Source organism: Macaca fascicularis, chromosome 5 (assembly GCF_037993035.2).
Source record: "Macaca fascicularis isolate 582-1 chromosome 5, T2T-MFA8v1.1".
Classification (NCBI taxonomy): Eukaryota; Metazoa; Chordata; class Mammalia; order Primates; family Cercopithecidae; genus Macaca; species Macaca fascicularis.
The window spans coordinates 174,197,607-174,224,231 of NC_088379.1; the positions used below are offsets into that span (position 1 = coordinate 174,197,607).

Below are 26,625 nucleotides of genomic sequence, written 5' to 3' on the forward strand. Positions count from 1 at the left end.
CTATGAACACTATGTGCCAACAAATTGGAAAACCTAGCAGATATGGATAAATTTCTGGATGCATATATCCTATCAAGATGGGATCAGGAAGAAATAGAAAACCTAAACAAACCAGTAATGAATAATGAGATCGAATCAGTAATAAAAAAATCTCTCATCTAAGAAAATCCCAGCCCTAAAATGGCTTCACTGCTGAGTTCTATCAAACATTTAAAGAACAAATTGTCAAAATCTTCCAGAAAATTAAAGAGGAGGGAATTCTTCATTCATCTGATGGGGCCAGCATTACCCTGATACCAAAACTGACAAAGACACAACGAAGAGGAAAACGGTAGGCCAATATCCCCATTGAAAAGAAATGCAAAAATCCCCATGAAAATACTAGCAAACCACATCCATTAGCACATTAAAAAGCTCATTCACATGGTCAAGTGGAATGAATGCAAAGATAATTCAACATATGCAAAATAAACATGATACATCACATCAATAGAATGAAGTACCAAAAACTATATGATCATTTCAATAGATGCTGAAAAAATATTTGATAACATTCAAAATCCCTTTATAATAAAACCTCTCAAGAAAGTGGGCATAGAAGGGTATACCTCAACACAATAAAGGCCATATCTGATGAACTCACAGCTAAATTATACTGATTGGGTTCCTTTAAGAACTGAAATAAGACAAGGATGCCCACTCTCCCCACTCCTGGAAGTCTGAGCAGGGCAATCAGGCAAGAAAAGAAATAAGGGGCATCCAGACTGGTCATGGTGGCTCATGCCTGTAAACTCCGCACTTTGGAGGCCGAGGGAGGTGGATCGCTTGAGCTCAGGAGTTCAAGACCAGGCTGGGCAACATGGTGAAACCCGTCTCTACTTAAAATAAAAAAACTAACTTGGCTTGATGGCACATACCTGTAGTTCCAACTACTTGGGAAGCTGAGGTGAGAGGATTGCTTGAGCCTGGGAAGTTGAGCTACAGTGAACTGTGATCATGCCACTGCACTCTAGCCTGGGTGAAAAAGTGAGACCCTGTTTCAAAAGAAAAAAAAAAAGCAAAAAAAACCCCAAAACAAAACAAAACAGAAAAAAAAGATGGGCATCCAAACTGGACAGAAGGAAATCAAATAGATCTTGTTTGCAGACATGATGTTATATATAGAAAAACACTAAAAGCTCAACCAAAAAACTCTTAGAACTAACTGATGATAAATTAAGTAAAGTTGCAGGATATGAAATTAACATATGAAAATTTATGGCCTTTCTGTACAACAACAACAAACTAGCAGAAACAGAAATCTTGAAAGCAATCCCATTTTCAATAGCCACCAAAAATTACCTAGGAAGAAATTTAATCAAGGAAATGAAAGATCTCTACAAGCCAGTCTATAAAACACTGGTGAAAGAAATTGAAGAGATTACAATAGTGGAAAGACATTCCATGTTCATGGATTGGAACAATTAATACTGTGAAAATGACCATACTACCAAAAGTCAATGCAATCCCTATCAAAATACCAAAAGCATTCTTTACAAAAATAGAAACAATTTTAAAAATTTGTATGGAACCACAAAAGCTCCAAAAAAACAACGAAATTCTGAGCAAAAAAACCAAAGCTAGAGGCATCACACTACCCTATTCCAAAATATACTACAAAGCTAACAACCAAAACAGCATGGTTGGTACTGGCATAAAAACAGACACATAGACCAATGGAACAGAATAGAGAACCCGGAAATTAATCCACATATCTACAGCCAATTGATTTTTGACAACAGCATCAAGAACACTCACTGGGGAAAGATCAGTGTCTTCAATAAGTGGTGCTGGGAAAATTGGATATCCATATATAGAAGAGTAAAGCTAGACTCCCAACTCTAACCCTATACAAAAATCAACTCAAAATGTATCAAAGACCTAAATGTAAGACTTGAAACTACAAAACTCCCAGACAAAAACAGAAGAAATGCTCCAGGACGTCATTCTGGGCAAAGATTTTATGGAGAAGACTTCAAAAGCACAAGCAACAAAAGCAAGAATAGACAAATGGCACTACATGGAACTAAAAATTTTCTGCATGGCAAAATAAAAACAATCAACAGAGTGAAAAAACAACCTATATAATGGGAGGAAATATTTGCAAACTATTCATTTGACAAGGGATTAATGTCCAGAATATTCAAGGAACTGAAATAACTAAATTGCAGAAAAACAAATAACCTGATTTACAAATGGGCAAATGAGGTGAATAGATAACTTTCAAAACAAGACATAAAAATGGGCAACAGATACATGAGAAAGTACTCAGCGTCACTAATCATCAGGGAAATTCAAATCAAAACCACAATGAGATACGTCATCCCACTTAGAACGGCTACTATAAAAAAGGCAAATACAACAGATGCTGGTGAGGATGTAGAGAAAGGAGAACTCTTACACACTGTTGGTGGAAATGTAAATTAGTACAGCCATTATGGAAAACAGTATGGAGATTTTTCAAAAAACTAAAAATAAAACTACAATATGTTCCAGCAATTGCACAGCTGGCTATATATTTAAAAGAAAGGATATCAGTATGTTGGAAAGATATTTGCACACCCATATACGTTGCAGCACTATTTACAATAGCCAAGATATGGAATCAACCTAATGAATGAATAAAGAAAATGTGGTAGATAGACACAATGAAGTATTATTCAACCATAAAAAAGAATGAAATCCTGTCATTTGCAGCAATACAGAACTGGAGGTCAATAAGTTAAGTAAAATAAGCCAGGCATAGAAGGATAATGAATTAGCATGTTCACACTTATATGTGGGAGCTGAAGAAGCTGATCTTATGGAGGTAGGAGGTACAATGATGGTTACCAGAAGCGCAAAAGGAGGAATGAAGAGAGGGTGGTTAACGGATATTGAAATGGGAGATCACCCTTATTCTCCTTGCAGGGCGTGTGACAGGGTTGTGGCTCACTTCTTTGGTGTCCCGCTGCTCAAACCCCTGGGAAGGGCAATGCAGACGGCGCGGGTGCAGAGGTCGCAGGGAGCTCCTTTGGGCTCTGACCCCACGGCAGTGTCTGGGGTGAGGGTTTACGATTCCTGAAGCCCAAGTGGGCCTGTGTTACAGTGTGCTCCTTCAGCTTTGCTGTCTACAGACTACATGTTAATCGGCTCAATTAGACCTCTGCCTTATCACAAGGGCAGACGGCTTTCTCTATCCTGAGTTCTTGCCCAGTGTACCAAGAAAATTGGATCTTGGAGGATGAGTGCAAGGTTTTACTTATTGATTGATTCATTGATTGAGACGGAGTCTAGCTCTCTCGCCCAGGTGGGAGTGCAGTGGCGCGATCTCGGCCACTGCTCCGCCTCCCGGGTTCACGCCATTCTCCTGCCTCAGCCTCCCGCGTAACTGGGACTACAGGCGCCCACCACCACGTCTGGCTAATTTTTTGTATTTTTAGTAGAGACGGGGTTTCACTGTTTTCACCAGGTCGGTCTCGAACTCCTGAGCTCAGGCAATCCACCTGCCTCGGCCTCCCAAAGTGCTGGGATTACAGGCAGGAGCCACCGCGCCCGGCCGCAAGGTTTGATTGACTGGTGGAGGTGGCGCTCAGCGAGATGAGTGGGGAGCCAGAGGTGGATGGAGCGGAAGGCAATCTTCCCCTGGCGTCGGGCTGCCCAGCAGTCGGACTCTTCTCCCACCACCCCTGGCCGAATTCCCCTTGATGGCTGCGTCCTTCCGCCATCGCTGGTCTGCCAGTATCTGCTGGTGTCTGCTGGTTGGTTCCTTTGCTCCTCTTGACGTCCAACCTCTGTGTCTGTGCCAGCTAAAGCCTCGGGTTTTTATGGGCACAGGGAGGGAGCGTGGCTGGCCAGATTGGTCTTGGAAAATGGAACCTTTGGGTGTGAAAACAGGAGTGCCTGTTCTTACTTAGGTCCGCGGGCACAGGCCCGAGGGTGGAGCCCTCACCAGGGACTCCGCTCTTCTCTACCAGCACTTCCCTGCCCTCCTCCCACATCAGTATTAAAATACAGTTAGAGTATGGAGCAATAGCTCAAGCCTGTAATCTCAGTTACTTGGCAGGATAAGGTGAGAAGACATTTGAGTCCAGGAGTTCATGACAAGCCTGGGCAACATAATGAGACCCCATCTCTTATTAAAAAAATTAAAAATACAGTTAAATAGAAGGAACAGGTTTTAGTGTTCAGTAGCACAGTTGGGCGACCATACTTAAAAATACTTTTTTGTATATTTTAAAATAGCTATCAGAGATTAGGAATGTACCCAACACAAAGAAATGACTAATATTTGGGGGGATAGATATCCCAGTTACCCTGATTTGATCATTACATGTTGTAAGCATGTATCCGTGTCACATGGACCCCACAAATATGTATAATTATTATGCGTGAATTAAAAATTTCAGTGCATGTTGCAAGTGAAAAATTTAAATCATGAGTTATTCAGATGAGTCATCCTTTCTTGCCTTAAGAGCAACGTCTTATTCTTCAGAGGCTCTATAATTCACTACTATGGCAAGCCCAAAAGGACTAGTGGATACTTCTATGACGTCTATGCAGATAGTTTAAAAAAAGAAGTGTTCCAGTACACGTGAATCAATGCAACTGTCTCCATGTATAAAACTTTGCACATCACTGGTGAGAACGAAGGGAATATAATTGACTTGGATCAATACATCTACTTCATCCAACTTCAAGAAGAATTGTTTTGAGTCCAGCTCCCACCAAATGTCTCCACCCTAACTTAACGCACTTCTTACTTTCCTGAAGTGACAGTGGGTTCAAATGACAGAAATTAAATACCTACTTTGGAATCTGGAAGATGTCACTGGAGTTTATGAATACTCTATTGTTGACTTAAAAATTATATGTGGGCTGAGTGTGGTGGCTCACACCTGTAATCCCAGCACGTTGGGAGAATGAGGTGGGAGGATCACTTGAGGCCAGGAGTTTGAGACCAGCCTGGGCAACACAGCAAGCCCCCGTCTGTAAAAAAAAAAAAAAAAATTAGCCTGGTGTGGTGGCACAAGTCTGTAGGTCAGCTACTTTGGAGGCTGAGATGAGAGGATCACTTGAGTTCTGGAGATCAAGGCTGCAGTAAGCAGTGACTGCACCACTGCATTCCAGCCTGGATGACAGAATGAGACCATGTCTCAAAAATAATTTTTTTTTCCCCCACAAATACAGTCACTTGTATCACTAAGCAAGCTTCATTTTGCTGCTTCTCAGTTATTCAACACCCTCCCCTTTTAACTCCAAGCTATCCATCACTAGATTCACTAGATTAGTCTTCTAGTTTCAAATTAATGGAATCCTACAGCATGAACTCTTGTTTCTCGCTTCTTTCACACAGCGCATTTTTGTGACTTAAACATATTTTATCAGTAGCTCATTCTTATTTACTGCTAGGTAATATCCTATTTCATGGATATTCCACAGTTCCTTATCCGTTCACCAGTTGACAAACATTTGGGTTGTTTCCAATTATCGGCTACTATGAATAAATTTGATATTAACATTCCCCTGCAAATCTTCATGTGGACATATGTTTTCATTCCTGTCAAGTAAATACCTAGGAATGTAATGGCTGGGAGGTATGCAAGGCATGTATTTAACTTTTTATGAAACTGCCAAACTGTTTTTTCCAAAATGGCTATATCATTTTACATTTTCTTTTTCTTTCTTTTTTTTTTTTTGAAATGGAGTTTCTCTCTTGTCACCCAGGCTAGATTGCAATGGCGTGATCTCAGCTCACTGCAACCTCCTCCAGGGTTCAAGAGATTCTCCTGCCTCAGCTTCCCTAGTAGCTGGGATTACAGATGCGTGCCACCACGCCCAGCAAAGTTTTGTATTTTTGGTAGAGACAAGGTTTCACCATGTTGGTCAGGCTGGTCTCGAACTTCTGACCTCAGGTAATCCGCCCTTCTTGGCCTCTCAAAGTGCTGGGATTACAGGCGTGAGCCACCGTGCCTGGGCTCATTTTACATTTTCACTAGCAGTGTGTGTGAGCTTCCCCTGCACCACATTCTCAAGTCTTTTAACTTGAGTCATTTCATGTATGTCAGCTGTAGGTTTATTTGTTTATTACTGTTTTAGATGACCTTTACCAGATTGAGGCATTTCCTTTCTATTCCCAGTTGGCAGATATTTTATGAGAAATGGAGGTTAAATCTTCTCAAATGTTTTTACTGCATTTATTAAGATAATTATATGGTTTTTCTTTTTTTAGTCTGTTAATATGAGGAATTGCATTGATTGATTTTCAAATGTAAATTCATTCTGCATTCCTGGCCTATCTGCCACTTGGTTATGATGCATTGTTCTTTTTATATATTTTTGGGTTTGACTTGCTAAAATTTTGATAAACATTCTTTCATCAAGCATAACACATACAATTATGTACAGCACATACTACTCGATAATGATAATAAATGACTGTTACTGATTATGTATTTACTATACTAAAAATAAAATATTTTTTAGTCAGGGTCTTGCTCTATCACCCAGTCTGGAGCAATCACACCAGCCTCAATCTCCTGGGCTCAAGCAATCCTCCTCCCAAGTAGTTGGGACTATAGGTGCATGCTACCATGCCCAGCTAGTCATAAAATTTTTTTGTAGAGATAGGGTCTCCCTGTGTTGCCCAGGCTGGTCTCAAACTCCTGGGATCAAGTGATCCTCCCACCTCAGCCTCCCAAAATGCTGGGATTAGAGACATGATTGTGCCTGACTGAAAAAAAATTTTTTTCATCAATGTTCACGAGGTGTATGAGGCTGTAGTACTCTTTTCTTGTAATTCCCTCACCCCTCTTTTTTTTTTTTTTTTTTTTTTTTAGCTTTGGGAACAGGCAATGTTGCACTCTTAGATCAAGTGGGAAAATGTTCCCTGCAGTCCTCTGTTTTGGAACAGCTTGTGTAGAATTGGTACTATTTCTTCAAGAAATGTTTGGTAGAATTAATCATTGAAGCCATCTGGGCCCAAAGTTTTCTTTATGGGAAGGTTTTAAACTAAAATTGAATTTTAGAATTAGACACAGGGCTCTACAGATTTTCTGTGTCTTCTTGGATGAACTTTGGTAGTGTTATGGACTGAATGTTTGTGACTCTTCAAAATTCATGTTGAAGCCCTAACCCCCAGTGTAGCTGTATTTGGAGATGGGGCCTCTAGGAAGTTAAATAAGATCCTAAGCGTGGGACCCTGATCCTCTAGGATTAGTGCCTTTATGTCCTTGTAAGAAGAGACACCACAGAGCATCCCCCATCCTTCCAATACACCACTGAGGAAAGGCCACGTGAGAATGTAGCGAGAGGGTGACTATCTACAAGGCCGGAAGAGAGCCCTCACCAGAAACCAAATCAGCCAGAACCATGATCTTGGACTTTCAGCCTCCAGGACTATGAGGAAATCAATTTCTGTTGTTTATGCCACCCAGTCTATGGTATTTTGTTATGGCAGCCCAAGCCGACTAATTTAGGCAGGTTTCTTTTCAAGAAGTTTGACCATTTTTACTAAATTGTCAAATATATCAGCATAGATAGTTCACAACATTCTTTTTACCCATTTAATTTCTTTTAGAGCTGTCACTTGGCCTCTCTCATTTCTGACATTTAAAATTTATGTATTAAGCACTTTTTAGTCTAACGAGATTTATCAGTTTCATTAACATTCTTAAGAATTAGCTTTTGGCTTCTCTGATTTTCTGTTTACATTTCATTGGTTTCTCCGCTTTTTAAAAAAACCATTTCCTCTTTTCTGCCTATTTTAGATTTAACTTGTTTTCTTCTGTTTTTTAAGGTAGAAGTTTAAGTTATTGAATTGCTTCTTTTACAATGTGTCTAATGCTATAAATTTCACTCCTAAGCCCTGTCTTAGACACATTCCACAAATTTAGATATGTCACATTTAAATTTTCAATCAGTTCAAAATATTTTCTAATTTTGGCTGTGATTTCTCATTTAATTCGTGAGTTATTTAGAAATGTGTTTAGTTTCCAAATATGTAAAGCTTTTCCAGAAATCTTTTAAAAAAATGGATTTAACTCCATTGAGATCAGAAAACATACTTTGCATGATTTGAATCATTTAAAATATCTTGATAGGTTATTAATGTCCAAACTATGGTTTACTTAGTAAACGTACCATATTGTTTTACATGAAATGTTTTATAAATGTCAATTGGGCTTAGTTCACTATTTTCTTCCAAGTAGCTGATTTGCTATTTGTTATACATTCATTTTTCATCTATGGAATTTCTACTTGGTATATATACATGTGTGTTATATGGTATATATACATGTGTGTTATAAAATCTGACATGCCTTTCTTCATGTTCATGCTTTCCTCTACCTTTAGAAAATGTACAATCGCCCATCAATATCTGCAGGTTATTGGTTCCAGGACCCTGTGGATACCAAACTCCATGGTGCTCAAGTCCCTTACTAAAACGGTATAGTATTTGCATATAACCTATGCATATCCTCCTGTATACCTTAAATCATCTCGACTACTTATAATACCTAATACAATGTAAATGCTATGTAAATAGTTGTTATACTGTATTGCTTCTAAAATTTGTATTTTTAATTGTTGCATTCTTTAAGTTCCGGGATACATGTGCAAAACATGCATGTTTGTTACATAGGTATATATGTGCCATGGTGGTTTGCTGCTCCTATCAACCCATCATCTAGGTTTTAAGCCCTACATGCATTAGGTATTTGTCCTAAAGCTCTCCCTCTCCTTGCCCCCCACCCCCCAACAGGCCCCGGTATGTGACGTCCCCTCCCTGTGTTCATGTGTCCTCACTGTTCAACTCCCACTGAGTGAGAACATGTGGTGTTTGGTTTTCTGTTCCTATGTTAGTTTGCTGAGGATAATGGCTTCCAGCTTCATCCATGTTTCTGCAAAAGACATGATCTCATTCTTTTTTTATGGCTGTGTAGTATTCTGTGGTGTGTATGTACCACATTTTCTTTATCCAGTCTATCATTGATGGGCATTTGAGTTATTCCATGTCTTTGCTATTGTAAATAGTGCTGCAATAAACATATGTATGCATGTGTCTTTATAGTAGAATGATTTATATTCCTTTGGGTATATACTCAGTCATGGGATTGCTGAGTTATATGGTATTTCCGGTTCTAGGTCCTATTTTTGTTTCAAATATTTTTTGATCTGCAGTTGGTTGAATCTATGGATTTGGAACCTCCAGATAGAAAGGGCCACTGTGTAGAGTATATTTTAGCTGTGTCCTTGACTACTAACTATATTACCTGTATGATTTCTGCAGTTTTCATTGATAGATTTTCTCCCTGAGTCAGTTTTCCTGCATGTTTGCATGCCTAGCTTTTAAGCTGTTAGGCAAGACCAGACTAGCCTTTATCTAGGGATAATTTGGCTCCACTAATGACGCAAGCAATACCTTCTTGTTTCCTATGCCTCAGGTGTTAGGGCTTTCTAGTCAGGCTGGTGGAAATACAAACTATTCTTGACCCCATTTGATACTGAAGGATTATTCCACTGCTCCATTCTAGTGGTCTCCACCAGTCTTAGGTCGTTTCCTCCTGTGCTGCACCCATCAGTATTCAGCTGAAGTCATAAGAAGAAACCCAGTGCGGATCTCTTGAGCTCTTTCTCGCCTGTGCAGTGCTCTCCTTTCTCCTCTCTGCCTTGCGAATTCTAGCTGTTTTTGCCTCTCTAAATTCTGTCTCCTCGATTTAGGGAAACTCCTGGGCTTTGTTTGGGTCTGTCCCCTCACCCCTACCTACCTCATGCTATTTCTGTGCTGTAAACTTGGGGAATCACAGAGCTTACCTTGTTGGTTCCCCTTCTTTCATGGCACTGTCCTTTGCTGTCTGTGGCTATTTGAAACCCATTGGGTCATGCATTTTGTCTGCTGTTCCAGGTTAGAAATAAATCCACACTCTTTTCTTCATCACGGCCAGAAGTGTGAGTCAGACTTCATTTTTCTTTTTTTTTTTTAAGATGGCGTTTCGCTCTTGTTGCCCAGGCTGATGTGCAATGGCACAAATCAGGGCTCACTGCAACCTCCACCTCCCGGGTTCAAGCAATTCTCCTGCCTCAGCCTCCCGAGTAGCTGGGATTACAGGCATGAGCCACCACGGTGGGCTAATTTTGTATTTTTAGTAGAGATGGGGTTTCTCCATGTTGGTCAGGCTGGTCTCAAATTCCTGACCTCAGGTGATCCAACCGCCTCGGCCTCCCAAAGTGGTGGGATTACAGGCGTAAGCCACCATGCCCAGCCCATTTCTTCATTCTTTTTTTTTTTTTTGAGACGGAGTCTCGCTCTGTCACCCAGGCTGGAGTGCAGTGGCTGGATCTCAGCTCACTGCAAGCTCCGCTTCCCGGGTTTATGCCATTCTCCTGCCTCAGCCTCCCGAGTAGCTGGGACTACAGGCGCCCGCCACCTCGCCCGGCTAGTTTTTTGTATTTTTAGTAGAGACGGGGTTTCACCATGTTAGCCAGGATGGTCTCGATCTCCTGACCTTGTGATCCGTCCATCTCGGCCTCCCAAAGTGCTGGGATTACAGGCTTGAGCTATTCTTAAAACATAATCTTGCTAAGTCTATACAGATGACCCTTGAACAACTTGGGGATTTGGGCATCAACTCCTTGCACATTTGAAAATCCATGTATAACTTTTGACTTGCTCCCAAATTTTATTAATAGCCTGCTGTTGACTGGAAGCCTTAGTCAATTAACACATATTCTGGATGCTTACTATATACTGTATTCTTAAAGTAAGCCAGAGAAAAGAAAATGTTATTAATAAAATCAGGTCAGGCACAGTGGCTCATGCCTATAATCTCAACACTTTGGGAGGTTGAGGCAGGAGAACTGCCTGAGGCCAGGAGTTCAAGACTAGCCTGGGCAACACAGCAAGACCCATCTCTAATAAAAAATCAGCTGGTGTGGTGGCACATGCCTATAGTCCTAGATACTCAGGAGGGTGAGGAGGCTGGCTTGAGCTCAGGAATTTGAGGCTGAAGTGAGCTATAATTATGTGCTACTGCATTCCAGCCTGAACAAGAGAGACCCTGTCTCTAAAAGAAGAAAAAGAAAATCAGAAGGAAAAGTAAATATATTTGCTATTCATGAGGTAGAAGTGGATCATTATAAAAGTCTTTGTCGCTGTCATCAGGTTAGTAGGCTCAGGAGGAGAAGGAAGGGGAGAGATTGGTCTTGCTTCTCAGGGGTGACAGAGACCGAAGAAAATCCACCAAGTGGACCCACAAGCTGGGCTCATGCCTGTAATCCCAACTACTCAGGAGGCTGAGGTGGGAGGATCACTTGAGAACAGAAGTTCAAGACCAGCCTGGGCAACACAGCCAGATTAACTCCAGAAAAAAAAAAAGCGGAACCATGCAGCTCAAATCCATGTCATTCAAGGGTCAATTGTAAGCCTGGAACAACTATTTTCTATGCATTGGAGGTACCATTCCACTGCTTCATTACTACTGCTGAGAAGCCAGCTGTCTTTGACATTCTCTTGAAGACAGTCTAACTTTTAATCCTTGGCTTAAGATTTTTTCTTTGATTTCCCAGTTGCACTTGAGAGACTAGTTGTATATTTCTTTTACTTTATTCTGCTTGAAATTCACTGGGCTTCTTGTCTGTGGATTGATGTCTTCCAATTGTTCTCAAAAGCTCTCAGCCTTTATTTTCTCAAATAACTTTACCTCATTTTCTCTCTCTGGAACTCTAGTCAAATACTCATTAGACCTTCTCACTGAATCTTTGTCTCTTCTCTTCTGTGCTACGTTTTTCTCTCTCGGTGCTATGTTATAGGTAATTTTTTCTAGTTCTCTCTTCTGCCATGAAGTTTGCTACTAAGAATGTCCACTGAGTTTTAAAATTGTGGTTATTGTATTTTTTATGTATATAAATTATATTTTATCTTTGAATTTGTATCCCTTTTTTCTTTCCCTACAAATATTTTCAAGTTCACTGATCATTTTTTAAACACAGTAAGCATAGTTGTTTAATAATATCTCATAATTCTATATCTAAAGTGTGTGCAGAGCTTGATTTCTTGTGCACTATTTTCTCTTTCACTCCATGTCCATCATTGCTCCTGAAAATTTACTTACAGTGCTTTGCAAAACACCTAATTAATGTGTCTTCCTTCAGAGAGGTACTGGAGTGGCTTCTGCCAGGTTCAGGGGACACTACTCGTTGGGAACTACCTCAATATGTGAAATCTAAAGGTCCTTCGTCTACCCAGGCTTTTGTGCTCAAGGCATACACACACAGAAAAAAACCATCTGAAGGCTGATATGTGGCCACAACTTATCTGAATTTTCTGTCCCTTTCCCTTCTTACAGTCCCTACATTTGGGGTTGGGTTTAGTTTTAGCTCTCCCTTAGTGTGAAGATGTAACCCTTTGGGGTTTCCTATGGGATTCTCCAATTAGGATGGTCCTTGACCTTACCTTTCACCCTTTTGGCCCCATAGGCCCACTATATCAAAGTGTGAGGTATTGGACATGCTTTCAGGTCAAAAGTGGCTTTTCCCCCTCCAATATTCTACTTATTTCTTTGAGTTGGGGCTTTCTTCAAAGCTTTGGTCGACAATTCATCTTTTTACCTCTTGTGCATGTTTTTAGGTGCATAAGAAACACACACATACTCTTCAAAGATCCATCATCAATCAAGTGATAAGCATTAGAATATGTGTTAATTTATAAGGAAAAATCCCAACTTTAACTTCTCTGTTGAGAAGTTTTAAAATGGTAAGTAGAATGGTGTGTTAATTCCAGAAATAGGAAATATCAGTATTTTTTTTTCTTTTTTAAAGTGATGGAATCTTGCTCTGTTGCCCAGGCAGGAGAGCAGTGGCATGACCATAACTCACTGTAGCCTTGAACTCCTGGGCTCAAGCAATTCTGCTTCAGCCTGCCAAGTAGCTGGGACTACAGGTGCACACCGCTGCCTCCAGCTAATTTCGTTTTTTCTAGCGATGAGGTCTCACTTGATTGCCCAGGCTGGTCTTGTACTCCTGGCTTCAGTGATCCTCCCACCTCTACCTCCCAATGTGCTGGGATTACAGGTGTGAGCGTGTGCCTGGCCTGTAGAATTCTTAATGCATGAATGCCAGGTGTACTATTTTCTATCAATTTTTTTTTCTTTTTTGAGACAGAGTTTCATTCTGTTGCCCAGGCTGGAGTGCAGTGGTGCAATGTTGGCTCACCGCGACCTCCACCTCCTGGGTTCAAGCAGTTCTCTGTCTCAGCCTCCCAAGTAGCTGGCACCATGCCCGGCTAATTTTTGTATTTTAGTGAAGATGGGGTTTCACCATCTTGGTCAGGCTGGTCTTGAACTCCTGACCTCATGATCCACCTGCCTCGGCCTCCCAAATTCCTATCAAATTTATTCTTTTTGATTCTCTAGGGGAGATAAGAATGTGCAACTAATAACAGTGTAAGACCTAGGAATTGCTCTGACCCTGACCCTTTACACAAGTGACTTAATTTCATGTTCAACTTAATATCCTTGCATGTTAAATGGAGAAAAGACAAAATTATCCTGATAGCCCCTTTAATGCTAACATTTATGAATCTACAGATGCTTCTACATGTCAACTCCAACACTTATAACAGACCTTACTGAAAAATAATAGCCCTTTTCCTACCTGGCATAATCTTTCCATAACAACACTCTAGAGTCACACACTGCTAATCGCCTGGAGATAGCACAAATGCTATTGATCATCCTTATTCCTGCACATATAACATCTTCTGAAATAGGGCTAAAACAATATTTTCTACTATATTATACCCTTTTCTAATAGTTGTAATAGTTTAAGAATTAACACATAACCTCCGCAAAATATGACCATCTTTCAGGATTGTACAGAATTCATTTTCTTCCATTATGAAGAAAGAAATCATCAGGTACAAAACCAACAAAAGTATTCTCAGCTTGATGTGAAAACCTTCTATTGAGAAAAGTGCTAATAAATAAAAGACAATCAATGATATACTTCAGGTAGATAATAAAAATTTAATAGCAATATCAGAAAATAAACACACATATAAAAAATCAAGTATTTAGTTTTGGATATTAGAAATAATACACATAATAAATTCAACATACTGATAGTGCTGCAAGATAAGATTTTATTTTTCAAATTACATATTATGCCAACCAGCCTGCTTTGTACTCAGAGGTTCAAAAACTTTGCTTTTATTACGAAGAACATCTGGACTGTAGACACCACTAACGAAACCAGGTTATACTTGGCATATTGCGATTGAAGCTGTGTGATCATCATCTTAACGACCTAACTAAATCCTCTGATAATGGAAAGAAGTTCAAGAGGCAAACATTTCCCTCCCTAGGATCCTAGTTACCAAAACTGCCACAGTGTCAAAATAAAAATAATTATTTCCTCCTTTTTAACATCACATTGTCCTTGGAGCATATGTATGAGACGAAGTTAAAAACCAAAAGGGCAACTTTAAGCTATATGCTAGGTCAATGTTAAATCCACAGACTAATTTTTCAATATAGTATTCCTGGTTCTGGTCCTTAAAGAGAAATAAAGGCATTAAACCAACATTTTATATGTCAGGAAGTATAATTTTGCTATTCTTTCATAATCAAATCTTTCCATGATTTCTAAGACTGTTTCTACAGCCTGTGTGCTAGTTCAGGAGACACACTGGTTGTAAAAGGACTTGCGAATATAAACTTTAAGGCTAAAAATTTCATCTTCAAAATGTATAGATCTAAATAGAGCCCTCGACAAGGTGATTTAATGTAGAACTGCTGGCCAGAATGAAAACAAGTACTAGACAGAAAAAAGTTCATTCTTAAAGACTTCATTGAAAAACCACAGACAGGTCCTTCATGACATAGGTAATTCCCTCAACCTAAAGACATTTGCTGAAAGTCAGAGTTACCCTATTGCATAGTAAATCTTCAAAACCATTAAGTCAGGTTCTGGGTCAATGTTTCCTATGCTTTGGTTGGATGATTTAAAAAGTATATATTTTACAGGATTTAACCATGGAATTCAATGAACAAAATAAAATAGATAAAATATTAGAATCTTCATTGAAAAATGGCATGTTTCTCCATCTTTTTCAGGCAATAAGCAAGCCCATCTTAAATCTGATTTTTTAAATAAATAATTGCTGTATTTCCCACTGAAGCTTGTTATTCTGATGAGCCAAATTCAAATGCTTTCATATAGTTGAGGATTAAAAATCATTTTGAGGATTATTCATCATTATCTGTAGAAAAAAGAAAAATAATTCACTTCATTTCAAATCAAGTTGTATCTACTTAAAAAAAACTCATTCTTGTTCACGCTAAAGGAGAAGAGCTTTCATGTAGTTTTAAGCATTTTTTTAAATTATTGTATCACACATTCATTGTAAAATATTCAGACAATACAATGAAGAATAAAATGGGAAGCAAAAATCCTCTATAAGCGAAAGATAACCAACGTTAACTTTATATAAATCCTCCCACAATGCTTTCCCATGCATACACAAATATCTTTTAAAAATTACACTAATTGGGAGGCCGAGACGGGCGGATCACGAGGTCAGGAGATCGAGACCATCCTGGCTACCCGGTGAAACCAGGTGGCGGGCGCCTGTAGTCCCAGCTACTCGGGAGGCTGAGGCAGGAGAATGGCATGAACCCGGGAGGCGGAGCTTGCAGTGAGCTGAGATCTGGCCACTGCACTCCAGCCTGGGCGACAGAGTGAGACTCCGTCTCAAAAAAAAAAAAAAAAAAAAAAAAAAAAAAAAATTACACTAAAATGCAGTTTTGAAACCTAGGTTTTCCACTGAAAACACCCTAGTGAATGGAAAGGTGGATACATAAGATAAGATTAGAAAAAATGTTAGAATCTAGGTGGTGGGTGCATGGGTGATCATTGTAAAGTTCTTTCAAATTTTCAATACAATAAAAATTTGACAATAAAATGTTAAAGAATAAATCATGGATATATTCTATGTTGACTTCAATGTCTGCATAGTATTCTATTTAGTGGATATGACATAATTAACCATTACTATTTATAGACATTTTTGTTATTTTCAATTTTTTTAATTCTAAAGATTATAATCAAGTGAATTAAACAGATTGGTTAACTTAATCTTACATCCAAGCACTATCTTCCACATTCTAGCAAAAGTGATCTTTCATTAAAATCCAAGGGTCATGTTAAATCACTGCACTGCTTAAAACATTCATTAGCTCCCTACTGCCTCAAAATGGAATCCGCGCTCCTTAACATGGATTACAAAGCCCTTCATGATCTGGTCTTTTAAATATTTCTCATCTTACCAAATTTCATTCCCCACCTTCCTCAACTGCCCCTATAATTTATGCTGTAGGAACACTGAATTGCTTATAGTTCCCTACTACACTTTGCATCCTTCCCCGTATGTGTACTTATTTGCGCTAAATTCCCATTCATCTTTCAGAATCCAACTTTGATGTCCTCTCCCCTAGGAATACTGAACCACCACTGTAGTTGGATCTTTACTTTACAACTTACATACATTTTATTGCTTCCAAGGTAACACTGATCACTCTGTACTATATTTACTTACTTTTCAAATAATCAGGAAAGTAATGAACACACATATCCATAATATGTAGAATTAACGAAAGCTAACTTTTGGCCATAGTGGTTTGGATTACTTAAGTAAAAGCATATTACAGATAGAGAGTACCCTTTCTCAATCTTATTGCCTTCTCTTCTTCCCCAGGGGCATTTTCAGTACTGTGAAACTGATGTGTATTCTTCCCACTCATGAGTTTTTGCTTTTATTTTTATTATACACATGCACATCTAAATAAAATTGGTTATAAACACTACATAAATGGTATAATATTCTACTTATTCAACTCATCTTGTTTGTGGGGCTTATCCATATTGATAGATGTAATTTAATTCACTCATTTTAGCTGATGTATAAAATTTCATTACATAAACGCAGCCCAATATTCCACCTAAAATGAGTGTGAAGAGAAGGTATGTGTCTCCTTCTTAAGAATATATAATGGCCAGGCGTGGTGGCTCATGCCTGCAATCCCAGCACTTTGGGAGACCGAGGCAGACAGATCACCTGAGGTCAGGAGTTTGAGACCAGCCTAGCCAACATGGTGAAACCCCATCTCTACTAAAAATACAAAAATTAGCCAGGTGTGGTGGTGCGTGCCTGTAATCCCAGCAACTTGGGAGGGTGAGACAGGAGAATCGCTTGAACCTGGGAGGCAGAGGTTGCAGCAAGCCAAGACTGTGCCACTGCACTCCAGCCTGGGAGACAGAGCAAGACTCCATCTCAAAAAAAAAAAAAAAAGAATCTATAAACTTGGGCTGCTAATGCTAATACTCTATGTGAGAACATGGTAGCCTCTGCCAGACACAGCTATTATACTCCTTCTCTCCTTGTGGAAGAATTTATTACGAATACTATCAAATCGTTTATACATTTTATTAGCTCTATTCGACTTCTGACTCCGGACAGCATCTAGCTATGGACAAAAAAGCATTAACTTTATCAATGGCTGAAGATACTGATGCTTACCAAACCTGCACCATAACAGTATCAGGAGAGTTAAACAGCCAAGGCTGTCTCTTCAGGACTCATACAATTTCCAGTGAAATAAAACAGAAATGTGTTTTGACAATCTTCTTTTTAACTTGTACCTTAATGACTTGATGTCACTTTCGGGTGAGCTAGATAGAATTTTGCTTACCCCTTCCCTTCTTTACTCTCCCCTTTCCCCAACACAGAGAATAAAAGTGTGTAAGTACCATATGCGGATGACATGGCTTTATTATCTCCTAGATGTGCCCTAAAAGATAGTTGTCTGGACAACTCTCTCTAAGACAGGTAGGCTGGGTACGGTGGGTCACACCTGTAATCCTACCACTTTAGGAAGCTGAGGTGGGCGGACGGCTTCAGCCCAGGAGTTCGTGATCAACCCAGGCAACATGGTGAAATGCCATCTCTACCAAAAAAATACAAAAATGAGTCGGGCATGGTAGCTCACGCCAGTAGTACCAGTTACTCAGGAGGCTGAAGTGGGAGGACTGCTTGAGCCCAGGAGGCGGAGTTTGCAGTGAGTTGAGATCATGCCACTGTACTCCAACCTGGGTGACAGAGCCAGGCCCTATCTCCATAAAAAAACAAAACAAAACAAAAAACAAAACAAAACAAAACAAAACAAAAAAACCAACCCAAAACCCCCTAAATAAAAAAGAACAGCTATATATGGGCTCTAATGACTTTCAATGTGAAGGACTGCAAAAACAGTTATTCTGAATTGATGAATATGAAATCTAAATCCAGTCATTTCATTTAACTCTCATGATTAACAATATAAAACAGCAAGTCATCCACACAGTTCAATATCCATTTTATAACCAGTTTCTTTAGTAGCTATAGCAGTAAGTTATAATATTTTATGGGCTGTATTAAATTTTTTTAAAGCTACACCTGCTGTAATGGTGTGTACTAAGAGTTTTAGAAAAGATTGCCAGGGTAGGCATTTGCCTTTAATTGCTTTACATTTTTTTCTAGGCTGCAGGAATTACTGTCAGGCTTTATGATATAGAACTTTGGGGTTCTCGTTTCCTTTCATTTGTGTACTAGAGAAAATCTGATATTGCTTCTTGAGTGGTGTATTAACCTAGCCTGATTCTCGGTCCTCCGCAGGGGAAATGGCCTTCTGTGTAGGCGTATATCCTTTTGAAGCCACTCAGTTGTCAAAAGAGGATGTCAATTCTACCTCGTGAATAAGTTGATTGTTACAGTTCTCCACTTAATGGGCAAAGCAAACTAAAAGCTCTCCAGATACTTGTCCAGCAAAACTGAACCCCAAACACATTGTTGCTGATTACTTAAGAAAAGCTCTACTGAAAAACGATACTTAAGGAGAACCGCCTGGAGGTGGAATAGTCCGAATATGAATAGAATTGGTTTGATACACTCCACAGAATTGCTGAAATGGAATCATCCTCTGGCTTCGTGCCATTAACTTACAGCATGACATATGAGAAACAGTCTCATGAAATCTAAATATTGTAAAAATTACTGAGGATACTTTTCATTCCATTATAGCACTGTTTTGTAAAATGAAGTTCAAGATCCCAATAAAATAAGAAATCCACAATTATCAGAAAATATCTACATTTTATATTTTCATTTTGATAAAAATTTTTAATATGTAGAAAAATACAACATCTGTTTTACAGTAATAATTCACAATTGACAGAAATTTTCTATGACTAAGACTTGAGGTTTTTTTATTGGGGTTTATAGACCCTTGGATTCTTGTGCCCGAAAAAAATATTTTTTTGCCCCTTAAAGGGATCCATATGTTATTCAAGTTTGAGGAACACTGTATGATAGTGCCCTCCTTTTAAAGATCATGGGAAAACTGTTCCTTTGGTTTCAATACCAAAAATAGCTGTCCTCTGAGCAACTAAAATGTTTTGTCTCATGAATACTGTGACTCATGTAATTAATTAGGTTTTCTGCTTTGTGAGAAAGACCAGCACCAAATTTGTTTCCTGTTTTTAGAAAATGTGGAGACCTTTTGAACATGAACTTTATATTCCTCATTCCTGGCTTCATGTTATACGGCTTGTGCTCATTTGTCCAATATGTTCACTTCCCCAGATTTTTTTAAAACTTAGTTCTCTCTCTTACTATATATACACATATTTAAATGCAATCTTAGACTTTTTTGTATGAATATGCAAACAAATTTTGTATGGAATACAAATAAATTTTATAAACATTTTTATTGCTAAAATTAAGCATCAACATTTAAAACCCTCAATTTTAGTCTATGAATTAAACCTTTAAAGTAATAAGATTAATGTTTGGGCAAATAATCTAGAAATAAATTGTTGTTCAAAACTTTACATATTGCTTTTTGTGTCAAAGAGTTTTGCCAGGTGCAGTGGCTCATGTCTATAACCCCAGCACTTTGGTAGGCCAAGGAGGGTGAATCATTTGAGGTCAGGAGTTCGAGGCCAGCCTGGCCAACATGGTGAGATCCCATCTCTACCAAAAATACAAGAATTAGTCAGGCGTGGTGGCACCTGTAGGCCCAGCTACTCAGGGGGCTGAGGCAGGAGAATAACTTGAACCCAGGAAGCAGAAGTTGCAGTGAGCTGAGATCATACCACCACACTCCAGCCTGGGCAACAAGACTCTGACTCAAAACAAAAAACAAAAATACACGAATTATTCTAATTTATAATCTTACTTTTTTTTTTTTTTTTTTTTTGAGACAGGGTCTGGCTCTGTCACCAAGGCTAAGTGCAGTAGCACAATCACAGCTCACTGCAGCTTCAAACTCCTGGGCTCAAGCAATCCTCCCACCTCAGCCTCCTGAGTAGCTGGAACTACAGGTGCTCACCACCATGCCTAGTTAATTAAAATTTAATGAAACCTATCATTATGTCGTCCAGGATGGTCTCAAACTCCTGGCCTCAAGCCATCCTCCCACTTAAGCCTCCCAAGTCGCTGGAATCACAAGCATGAGCCACTGCACCCAGCTAGGATTATTCTAATTGCTAGAGCTGTCCAACAATCTATCCAGTAAGATTTTTAAAAATCTCATTCAAAGGTTACTTATAAATTAAATTAAAAATATGGACTTAAAGGACTTCAGTCAGTAAAAGTATATCACAGATCAGTAAAAGTATATGACAAAGTTAATATTATTATTGCTTAAAAGTAATATAGTTCCCATGTAGATTTCACAAAACGGATGTGATGTAAGCTGAGTCATCTACATGTATCATCTTGTTTTTCTCACATTTATTGAAAATTATACAGACATGTGAGGAAATCTTACCTTCTTGGTAGGCTCCATCTGCCATGACTAAATGAAGAATCTTGGCATAAAGATGCTGATGTTCATTTCCCAAAATATTTTGAACTATTTTTGAACAAATTTCAATATTTTCATCTTCATCTTCATGAATAGCCTATACCAAATTCCCAAATATAAATTAGTATTTGAATAACTTTCTCTAATTGTAGACTTCCCTTTTTATTTATAATAAATCTAATGACCAATAAAGATCATTAACATTTCTCTAACCTTCAAACAGAGCACATTTTAAGTGTTTTAATTGACTTTTCACTTACCTTTATTTTCTCGTAAACCTCAAAGAATTTTTCAAAGCCCATTTCCTGCTCCAGATGAAGTCTCAGTTCCTCTAAATGGTTAAAGACACTATCGTATTCACATTCACTAGCATTTTCCCCATCACTGTTATCTAAAAAATAAAATTAAAATAGATATTTTGATTTAAAAAGACTGAATAAGATAACTCTTACCCTAATAGACTAAAATTCTATGACAAATGAATAATGCCATTGAAGTAGACTACTTCTACTTTCATTATAAACGGTTTTTGTCATTTTAATATTTGTCCTTTATTTGGTAAAAATTATGTATAAATCTGTCTAAACAAGAATGTTACTTTTCCTTTATAGATATAAAAAATAAGTCAGGATGGAATCAAAACACTCCTAGAGATGTTACTTAAATGAATAAAAAAGTGGAAAAAGCACACCTCCATATTTTGCTTTGAAGCAGCTAACCCTAACTACAAAAGTTGGTAATAAATGTGGGCCATACCATGGAAAAGCCTGCAGAAGGTAGACAACCTAAGACATACATCATTACATTTCAGGAAAGCACCTGGAAAGTATAAATGGCCAACATGTTTTGTCATGTACATGCTCAAGATACTTTGAAAAAAAACATTACTTAGTCTTTTCACATTAGCTTTTCTTCCTAAATTAACATAATATAGTTACTGAAATAGACACACTTTCTATGCATCTTAGGGGTAATGTTATGAAAGAGCAAATTTCCAAATTTATGAAACGAGTTTTTAGTACTTTAAAAACTGCTTTCAGTGTTAACCCTGCTGATTAATATATGCAGAAGCTCTTTCTAAAATATAGAATGACAAGAAAACAATGTTATTATCTTTATTACTGGAAAAATCAGTCAAGAAATGGAGATTAGAATAAAAATGCTTCAAAAAAGCATTGACATAATAGTAAAGAAAAAAAATTTAATAAAAAAATGGAAAATTGGCCGGGCGCGGTGGCTCAAGCCTATAATCCCAGCACTTTGGGAGGCCGAGGCGGGTGGATCACGAGGTCAGGAGATCGAGACTATCCTGGCTAACATGGTGAAACCCCGTCTCTACTAAAAATACAAAAAACTAGCCGGGCGTGGTGGCGGGCGCCTGTAGTCTCAGCTACTTGGGAGGCTGAGGCGGGAGAATGGCGTGAACCCGGGAGGCGGAGCTTGCAGTGAGCCGAGATCACACCACTGCACTCCAGCCTGGGAGACACAGCGAGACTCAGTCTCAAAAAAAAAAAAGGAAAATCACATATTTGTATGAAAAGAAAAAGAGTGAAAAATGGGAGAGACCCAGAGGCATGCTTCAGTTGTATTTAAAGTTGGAAATGGTCCACAGCAGAGATTAGAAAACTATATTCCACTTGAAATATCTGTAAACTGAAAAAGAAAAAGGTCCAAAACTCTGATTATGCACCTGAGTGCCATTCTTCGTTCAGGGCACTTTCACTGCTGGGATTGTCATCTTCATCCGCCACATCTGTCCCATTTGCAGTTGGCTCCACATCGCTGTTCTTTAAGACTGACTCTTCTTCTTCACTGTATTCTTCACTAGGTTGTTCCCTAAGTAACTGTTCCATTGAGGCCTGCAGCTCTTGTAAATCTGTGTCAGTTTCTTCAAACACACTGAAATTTAAAAGGTTTAACTGAAAGTTTCAAACATACTGAAATTTACGAAGTTAAACAACTAAAACTACCTCATGCTGAAATGTTACTTTTACTCAATATGTAGGCACTTCTACTTTAAAAATCCTAATAGATAACAAAAAATCTGGAAAAAACCTACATTGTTTTTCACCAGTAAGTTGACGATGAACACAACACATATTCTGGAATACATAAGCCAGAAGATGATTTGTTTAAATGATCCCAACTTGCCAAAGAGAATCACATAACTATTAATGTTACTCATTGCTTAAATTCTGAAACAATGTTTTGATATTTTAAGAGGCCAGACTATAGAAGTTTTTCTAAAACAAATAATAGTAAATTATTTTCTCTTTTATGGAATTCTGTAATTTTCAAAATATCCATGTGGCTAATAGCTAGACACTATACAAAAGGCTTTCCATATAAATGCCCATTGGGCATTTGAACTTTTAGAAACAGAAATACTTAGGAAATTATATATTCATGTTAACAGGATGACCCAGTGAATAAAATGGTCACCAGAAATCTTATCTTTAGATGCTTATTCTTAAAAATGTTCTAAAATACATAATAAATAGATTTTCTGTGTAACTACCCTATACCAACCATCATAATTCTTCACTGGAGAATCTTGTTTCTAAAGTATTGGTCAGAATATTAATTCTGTTTTCATGGGATTATAGATGCTGGAATGAAATAAGTCACATAAATAATACCTTACATTTATATAGAACTTTCGTTTTTTAAACAGTTTTATCCTATTACTCAAATTTTATCCATAAAAAATCACTTTAGAGACATGAAAACTATGAACCAAAGTGTTTAAATGACTTGGTCAAGGCCACATAGTCAGTAAATGACAGAGCACTGAAATCTAGGCCTTTGACCACTTCTGTAATATCCAAGGAACATACTCAGAAATTTTTTTTGCCTTTTGTGATTTGCTTCTTTCTTCTAACATGGAATGTAAATGGAAAAGTTTGTAGACTAAAGGAGTTAATTGATGTTTTAGATGTCTGAAGACTTCTGAAAGAGATTGTGAACCTAAGCCGAGGATTTCATCTATCAGGAAGGCAATGCTTAATAGAACACAAGGGCTAATTAAGGCTTTTCTAAGAGTTTAGACTCAAATCAAATATGTACTGAAGAACTAAAATATAAACACTATTGTGCAAGACTGTCAATATAATTTCCATTAAGAGAAAGAGTAAATAATCTTTTTATGTAGAAATATCTTCATTTTGTACTTATATATACAAACTCCTATAATTTGACTTGTAGGAGCTATAGAAAATCTAGGCATCTAATTAGAATGAGAAAATAGTGTCTAATCTCTTGACTCATCCCACTAGTAGCATTTAACTTAACATACAATTACAAGACTAATTTAGGCTGGGTGCAGTGGCTCACGCCTGTAATCCTAGCCCTTTGGGAGGCTGAGGCAAGAGGACTGCTTGAGGCCAGGAGTTTGAAACCAGCCTGGGCAACATAGCGAGACCTCTCTAGAAAAATATTGCAAAAAACTTGGCTAGGCGTGGTGGCATGAGCCTATATTCCTAGCTACTAGGGAGTCTGAGGCAGGAGGACTGCTTGAGCCCAGGAGGCCAAGGCTGCTGTGAGCTATGATTGTAGCACTGTACTACAGCCAGGGCAACAGAGTAAGACCCTATCTCCCAAAAAAATTTTATTATAAAAAAAAAAATCAACAGAGCATGCACACCTGCTATGTACCATTACTACAACGAGTAAATATTGACCTGTTCATAAAATCATCTAGTGGCTAGCCTAGAGGAATTAGTGCCCTCTGCAGATGGTATTCAATTGAGGCAGCTAAGCTTGCCACTGTAAGAAAGTATGAGAAGATTAAGATCTTTTACTAAATGAGCACCAAAAAACTTTAAGGTACTTAAAAAAAATCTGGTCTTGAATTCAGTTTTTAGTTGGTTTTCTTATAAAACCCTAACTAAATTTTAGACCAAAAAATAAAAATAATTTTCCAAACAAACATCAAGTGAAATATCACTATAACAATATGAAATAACATACTTTAAAAACAACTTGATTTTCAAAATTTTCAATTAATACTAAAGGCTTCTAACTTAAGTTTTAAAATAATATTCTGTCATCAATTGTTCATTAAAAGAACACATGCATAACACAAACTTAGCAGCTTAGAAGAAAGAAAAAAACAAAAGAACACAAGCCACAAATAAGCTGCAGTTCATTCAGATAAAAATAAATGATTTCATAAAATTTTGGGAAAAAAAATTAAAAAAAAATTTTACTTAGCAGTTTGTCAACAATAAAAATCCTAAATGTTGTTATGTTCTCCAACAGGATTAATAAAAACACAATATTTCAGTGTTCAATGACCACAGTCAAGTAGAAGAAATAAAAGTAAAAAGGTAACTTTTCTTCTAGATTGTAAGGTCATTAGCAAAAATCTACAGAACTCTAAGAAAAATGAGAAAGGCAATCTTTTAAAAATAAAGTTTCACTAGAAACTTAAGAAGTTTGCAAGGGCAAGGCTTAAAAAAGAACCAAAAACCAGAAAATAAAATGTGCCAGCAGCATCGATCTATGTAACTCATTACGGAAGAAAACATTATGAGAGTGATATAACACTTTCAATCAGATCAAAATACAAGTTCTTTCCAAAGGTAAAGTAAAAAACAGGAACAAGTTCAAAGAAATTACAAAATAAATTATAAAAAATTCTAATATTTTATAACTTTTTCTCCTGGTGATTTGAACACACTGTACCTTCTCACCTCATTTTAGGAAACTCTGGTTTTATTACCCCAAAAAGTGTGTAACATTTGTCTGAGGGGGTTGAGAGGGCTGACCAACACTGAACAAGGTAAAGGAAGGTTCTTATCTAAGGGGCCATCACTCCTCACAGCTCTCAGAGGTATTGCTTGTTAAATTTCCCTCCCAGATTCAGGATTCCCCATGAATCACAAAGAAAGCAATTTTGTGAAAACAATCCAATTACATGCAGACCACATGTGTGTACTTACACATGTGTACACACACACACGAACAAAACTAGTCAACCTCGTAACTCCCCATTGCCATGGCTTTGAAATGATACATGGCAGGAGGTGGATGTGGAGCTTTCTGGTCATTCTCCTGGGAAACTGTAGAGCACAGTCATGAATTACTTAACAACAGGAAGCATTCTGAGAAATGCATTGTTACAGCCAATTTCATGTTGTGCTAACATCATAAAATGTACTTACACAAACCTACTCAGTATAGCTAACTACATACCTAGGCTATATAGTAGAGCCTGTTACTCCTAAGCTACAAACCTGTACAGCATATGACTGTACTCAATACTGGAAGCAACTGTAACACAACGATATCTGTCTATTCTAAATATATCTAAACATAGAAAAGGTACAGTGAAAACATTGTATAAAAGATAAAAAATGGTAAACTTTATAGGGTACTTATCTTAGGACATTACTACACACTACTATAGACTTATAAACACAGTATGTGCTTAGGCTACACTAAATTTATAAATTTATTTTTCTGCAATAATAAATTAACTTGGCCAGGCCCAGTGGCTCACACCTGTAATCCCAGCTATTTGGGAGGGTGAGGTGGGAAGATTGCTTGAGCCCAGGAGTTGGAGGCTGCAGTGAGCTATCATCATGCCAGTGCACTCCAGCTTATTTATTTTTCATTTTTGAGACAGGGTCTCACTCTGTTGCTCAGGCTGGAGTGCAGTGGCATGATCACGGCTCACTGCTGCTTCAAACTCTTGGGCTCAAGT

General features: G+C 38.0%; 1 protein-coding gene across 8 annotated transcripts in view; it reads right to left on the reverse strand.

Annotated features, from left to right (window-relative positions):
- Nucleotides 1–14,022: 14,022 nt before the first annotated feature.
- The window catches only part of NEK1 (NIMA related kinase 1), a 198,792-nt gene continuing 186,189 nt past the window's right edge, over nt 14,023–26,625 (reverse strand). For all 8 annotated transcript variants that reach the window (XM_074040755.1, XM_005556282.4, XM_074040756.1 and 5 more), the window contains 4 exons: nt 22,609–22,817; nt 21,179–21,309; nt 20,883–21,015; nt 14,023–15,277 (listed from right to left, as the gene is read on the reverse strand). In XM_074040755.1, coding sequence (XP_073896856.1) covers nt 15,264–15,277; nt 20,883–21,015; nt 21,179–21,309; nt 22,609–22,817 — 487 coding nt within the window. In that variant the 3' untranslated portion in view covers nt 14,023–15,263. The remainder of the gene's footprint in view (nt 15,278–20,882; nt 21,016–21,178; nt 21,310–22,608; nt 22,818–26,625) is intronic.